The following is a 5,722-nucleotide window of genomic DNA, read 5'->3' on the forward strand; positions in this document are numbered from 1 at the left end:
ATCCTATCTGGAAAAAACTTAAAAAAAAAAAAAAAGGAAATGCACAATGATTATTTATACCTGAAAAGGTAGGAACTGCTGACTATGGTGGTTGTGGGGTTGTAACCAGCACAAGCATCATGTGAGGAGTGCCAATCCACACGGTGGAAGGAAGACAGAAACCCTCCCAGAGGCCCACAAAACTTCATGCCCAATGCAAAGCATGCAAGTTCATGCATGCACACAAGGTGGCGCACACATCTGGAGTTAAGTTTCAGTGGCTGGAGGCCCTGATATGCCAATTTTCTCTCTCCCTCCCCTCTTGCTTGCTCTGTGGCATAAAAAAAAATTAAACATGAACCTAGGATTTGGGGTTCAAGGACTTTCATGAACCCCTAGCACTCCATTACAAATTCATGATGATTCTCCTATTTCTGCCTCCCAAGTGCTGGGATTAAAGGTGTGTGCTACCATACCTGACCCAAAGCTTTTATTAAAAAAAAAAAAAAAAAAAAAAAGGCAGGTCCAGGAAGATTGCTCAGTGGTTAAAAGCAATTGTTAAGCAAACCTTTACCACAGGAGTTCGGATGCCCAGAATCCATGTAAAGCTGGACACAGTAGAGCACATGTCTGTAACCCCTGGGTACCTCAGAACAAGATGGGAGGTGGAGCCAGGAGAACCCCAGAAGCTTATAGGCCAGCTAGCCCGGTGGACACAACAATAAGCAAGAAACCTTGCTTCAAACAAGGTGAAGGTGAGGATTAGCACCCCATTGCCCCGTGACCTACATACAAGCACCATGGTGCACATGTGCCCCCCCACACACACACACAGAAAGGAAAAGGAAAGAAAACAAACAAGACTTTTGGTCAAGATGGTGGACTGTTAACCAGGCTAGCCTCTGGGGGTGCCAGAACTGAGGACAACCAAAATCTATCAACATGATAAGAAAAGAGCTGGAGAAATGGCTTAGCGGTTATGCACTTGCCTGTAAAACCTAAGGATCTCGGTTTGAGGTTCGCTTCCCCAGGACCCACACTAGCCAGATGCACAAAGAGGCACATGTGTCTGCAGTTCATTTGCAGTGGCTGGAGGCCCTGGCGTGCCCATTCTCTCCCTCTTTCTCTGTCAAATAAATAAACAAAAATTAAAAATTAAAAAAAAAACAAAACTTCATGCCCAGTGCCTGATCCCTCCACATCAACTCACCATCACCATAGAATGTCCCAGATCTATGGACCTCCTGATTCACGTCAGAATTGCTGGCCTCACAAGCAGATGAAGGTTTATAACTAGATGGACCTGAATCAGTCCTCAAGAATGAAGGAAGATACCAGCCAGGACCTCCTCTTGTGAACCATGCATGGGCCAGGCTTCCTTTCTGGGTGCACTCAAGGGGCATCACCAGCGTACACCTCACCTCAGAAGACCATACGACTACATTCTGGGAGCCCACAGCATGTGTGTACAACAAGGTTTGTAATCTGTTATACTCCTCCAATCTCTGTGGCTCTCCCTCTGGTTCTATTCTGGGCTCACCCAGAACCCTTCACTCTGCCCCAGCTGTGGCAGAAGTTCCTCCTTGATTCCTTGATGCTCCTCGATTCCTGCCAGTCCTAGCTCATGCACCAACCTCCTGGCTCCCTTGTGGTTTAAACAGGTGCCCACAGGATGTCTTCCCTTTCAGAATGCTATGCATGGTCTGGTGGACATCCCAAGTTCTGACTACAAGCCTCTCCTACTACCAGGGTGCCACCTCCCTCCTTCTGTCATGACTTCACTTGCAGACACAGCTCACTCAAATGGGGATTGAGATGACTTTCTGTTCCACCACAGATAGCTTCCTGCTGGGCGGCCCCTTCTCTGCCTCCATTCCTTCACCTCACTTTCTCCAAGATATTTTGTCTCCGTCCTCTATCTGACCTCTTAAGAACTTTGCAGAGCCCAAACCTCTGCAATCAGGAGCAGCCACACCGCTGAAAGCAGGGCCATTCAGATCCCCCATTTTATCTTATTTAATTTATTTAACTCGTTTTGCTGATGTTGTTGTGTTTTTCGAGGTAGGGTCTCACTCTAGCCCAGGCTGACCTGGAATTGACTATGTAATCTCAGGGTGGCCTCCAACTCACAGCGATCTTCCTACTTCTGCCTCCCGAGTGCTGGAATTAAAGATGTGTGTCACCACGCCCGGCTTCAGATCCCCCAGATGACCATGCACAAGCACCAGGTTCCCTACATTGGCACATCCATCTTCCGCGTCCACCTCCAGCCAAGCACCATCCAGAGAGCCCCTCAACCTGCACCGCAGATCCTGCTTGGAATCCCGACTCTGCGGCTCTAGCCAAATCCCTCCCACTTCTCTGGCTCGCCGCCGCCGCCCAGCCGACAGCCCTGCCATCACGCTAACTCCGGTGAAATCCGTAGCCTAAGGGCCCCACCAGACTCCCGCGCAGAGCGGAACACGAGAAGAAAACTACATGTTCCGGCGTGCACCGCACCGGAAGGAGCCGCTGCTCTGGCCCCGCCCCGGAAGATAAAGTTGCTCGCCAGCGTCCTTTTCCCTCTTCCGGCGAGCTCGGCAGCAGGTACGTATGCTGTGAGGCGCTGTGGCCTCAGGACCATCCGCCTCCATCCGCGGGCGCCCGGCGGTGTCGGCCGCCCGGGGTTGCCCGTGCCGCTTGGTCCTCTCTCCTGGGAGGTGGAGGCGAGGATTCGGGCTCGGAGCGGCGCACGGGCGGCGGGGCCGGGCTTCCCGGACGCCGAACGTGCTCTCTTTCCAGATCCAGCACCATGGGCCGCGTGATTCGTGGGCAGAGGAAGGGCGCGGGTTCCGTGTTCCGCGCTCACGTGAAGCACCGCAAGGGCGCCGCGCGGCTGCGCGCCGTGGACTTCGCCGAGCGGCATGGCTACATCAAAGGCATTGTGAAGGTGCGGGGCCGGCGGAGGAAACGGGGGTGAGGGTCCTGGTCGAGACCCTACTCATGCCATTGTGGCCCACAGGACATCATTCACGACCCGGGCCGCGGCGCTCCCCTCGCGAAGGTGGTCTTCCGGGACCCGTACCGGTTTAAGAAGCGGACAGAGCTGTTCATCGCTGCGGAGGGCATCCACACGGGGCAGTTCGTGTACTGTGGCAAGAAAGGTGAGTGTCGCGGCGGGAAGGGTGTGGAGACTCGGCTGGAAGAAGCCCCACTAACCCGCAGGGCCGAAGGGGGTGACTCCTGAATGTGCTGTCGACGAGGGCACGCCTGGGAGAGTGGGGTCACCTTAGTCCCTGACTTCCTGTTTTCACTGCGCCTCTGACAGCCCAGCTCAATATCGGCAATGTTCTTCCTGTGGGCACCATGCCGGAAGGCACTATTGTGTGCTGTCTGGAGGAGAAGCCTGGGGACCGGGGCAAACTGGCCCGAGCGTCTGGGAACTATGCCACAGTCATCTCCCACAACCCCGAGACCAAGAAGACCCGAGTGAAACTGCCTTCCGGTTCCAAGAAGGTTATTTCTTCTGCCAACAGAGCTGTAGTCGGTGAGTGGAGGGCGGTGAACGCAAGACTGGGCCGGCATATGAACTGCCACCAGCTAGACCTGCGTCCCTGAAGTGGATTGGCTGTTTCCTTTAGAACAAGGATAACTTTTAAGGAACCTGTACCACGAATAGTGGATACCATTAATTGTTTTATTGTGGACTTGGTTTAGAAGGTTAAGTCCCCTGGGATTACTGAATCCTTCACTTGTATCCAGTTGGGGCTTATTTTATTTTATTCATTTATTTATTTATTTGAAAGACCAAGAAAGAGGCAGGTAGAGAGAAAGAGAGAGAGAATGGGTGCAGCAGGTCCTATAAGTGCTGCAAATGAACTCCAGATGCATTTGCCACCTTGTGCATATGACCTACGTGGGTCCTGGGGAGTCGAACCTAGTTCTTAAGGCTCCACAGGCAAGCACCTTTACAGTTGGGTTTTCTTATATAAAATATTTTATTTATTTGAGAGAGAGGCAGATACAGAATGGGTGCCCCAGGGGCTCTACCCACTGCAAACAACTCCATGAGTACTGGGGAATTGAGTTTGGGTCTTTGCAGGCAGGCACCTTAACTGCTAAGCCATCTCCAGCTTTGGTGTGTGTGTGTGTGTGTTGACAGATGCTTTTGACACTTTAAAGTTAAGTGAGGAGACTTGAATAAGTGGGTCCTAAGGATCTGTTCGTATGGATTATGTACAGTAAGTTTTGCCACTTTGGGGGCTTCAGAGATCAGGTGACCTGCTCTGAAGTCAAACATAGTGAATGAGGTTGCACTGTGGGAACATGGACTCAGTCAACATCCTACATGATACAGGGCTTGCCTGCCCAATGGCAATTTTTAGAAACGGTGTCAGATCACAGTATACTATGGTAGATGATGCTGGGGTGGTGTGAGGCACTGGTCCACTGGTTTTGCTTGTCTGTTCAGTAAAGGGCCCTCGAAGCACACCCTAGAGGTATCCCATCTTCCCTGCAGGTGTGGTGGCTGGAGGGGGCCGAATTGACAAACCCATCTTAAAGGCTGGCAGAGCCTACCACAAGTACAAGGCAAAGAGGAACTGCTGGCCACGAGTAAGGGGTGTGGCCATGAATGTAAGTAGCTCAGAAGTGAGTGGGTCAAGTATTGAAGGTACAGTGGCCATATGGCTGCATCAGAACAAGTTCCTTAACACCATCTTTCTCTCTCGTCTTTATAGCCTGTGGAGCATCCCTTCGGAGGTGGTAACCACCAACATATAGGGAAACCCTCTACCATCCGCAGAGATGCCCCTGCTGGACGAAAAGTTGGTCTTATTGCTGCCCGCCGCACTGGGCGACTACGTGGAACCAAGACTGTGCAGGAGAAAGAGAACTAGGACTGAGGGACTCAATAAAGTTTGTCCTTTGGCTAATAAGTGCATAGTTGTGGTTTCATGAAGTTCCTTGATGCAAGAAAGTCAAAGATAGAACTAGTGAATGAAGGTGTCTAGGGCTAGTAATTTGGGCCCAGCGGGACCAAAAACATCCATTCTAGGCCTGCCACTTAGGAGGGTGTGGCTTGGTCCTAAAGCCTTGAGTTAGGTGAACAATTCCCACTCAGCTTGGTCTGTGAACCCACTGTCCAGGTTGACTTTTTTTTGTTTTGAGGCCGCTGACCTCTCAGACTTTTTGATAATCCCCTCTTTGTCTTCTGAGTGCTAAGATTATAGTGTACCACATGCAGAGATGGGAGATTGTATACCCTACACCTGGAATTCACTATGTGGTTTCATGGTGGCCTTGAACTCAACAGTGATCCTCTTCCCGAGTGCTGGGATTAAAGGCCTGCACTACCATGACTGGCATTAAATATGTATTTTTTTAGGGCTGGAGAGATGGCTTAGTGGTTACAGCACTTGCCTGCAACCCAAAGGACCCAGGTACTGTTCCCTAGGACCCACATAAGGCAGATGCACAAGGTGGCACATGTATCTGGAGTTTGTTTGCATCTGTTGGAGGCTCTGGCTTGCCCATTCTCTATCTGTCCCCCTCTTAAAAATTTAGACATACATGTTTTTATTTGAAGCAGAGAACAGAAATGGGTGCACTAGGATCTCTACTACAAATGAACTGACAGCTGTGCCACTTTACATCCAGCTTTACAGGGTTACTGGGGAAATGAACCTGGGTGATCAGACTTTGCAGGCAAGTGTCTTAGCTGCTGAGCCATCTCCCTTGACCCCCCCCCTCCCATTTTTTCCCC

The 5,722-nt window shown here is 51.1% G+C and overlaps 1 protein-coding gene across 1 annotated transcript; it reads left to right on the forward strand.

Annotated features, from left to right (window-relative positions):
* The first annotated feature begins 2,434 nt into the window (after positions 1 to 2,434).
* Positions 2,435 to 4,895, forward strand: Rpl8 (ribosomal protein L8). The gene is made up of 6 exons (XM_004656438.3): positions 2,435 to 2,565; positions 2,761 to 2,908; positions 2,981 to 3,122; positions 3,287 to 3,505; positions 4,478 to 4,593; positions 4,698 to 4,895. The coding sequence occupies exons 2-6, from the start codon at positions 2,771 to 2,773 to the stop codon at positions 4,854 to 4,856; spliced, it is 774 nt and encodes a 257-aa protein (XP_004656495.1). The 5' UTR covers positions 2,435 to 2,565; positions 2,761 to 2,770; the 3' UTR covers positions 4,857 to 4,895.
* The last annotated feature ends 827 nt before the right edge of the window (positions 4,896 to 5,722 follow it).

The sequence above is a fragment of the Jaculus jaculus genome, chromosome 2, assembly GCF_020740685.1.
Source record: "Jaculus jaculus isolate mJacJac1 chromosome 2, mJacJac1.mat.Y.cur, whole genome shotgun sequence".
Classification (NCBI taxonomy): Eukaryota; Metazoa; Chordata; class Mammalia; order Rodentia; family Dipodidae; genus Jaculus; species Jaculus jaculus.

Excerpts from the sequence above, each read along its gene's own strand:
- Rpl8 (XM_004656438.3), top strand. The coding sequence starts at position 2,771 with ATGGGCCGCGTGATTCGTGGGCAGAGGAAGGGCGCGGGTTCCGTGTTC. Across the intron at positions 2,909-2,980 it reads ACATCAAAGGCATTGTGAAG|GACATCATTCACGACCCGGG; the intron begins GTGCGGGGCCGG and ends TGTGGCCCACAG. Across the intron at positions 3,123-3,286 it reads CGTGTACTGTGGCAAGAAAG|CCCAGCTCAATATCGGCAAT; the intron begins GTGAGTGTCGCG and ends CGCCTCTGACAG.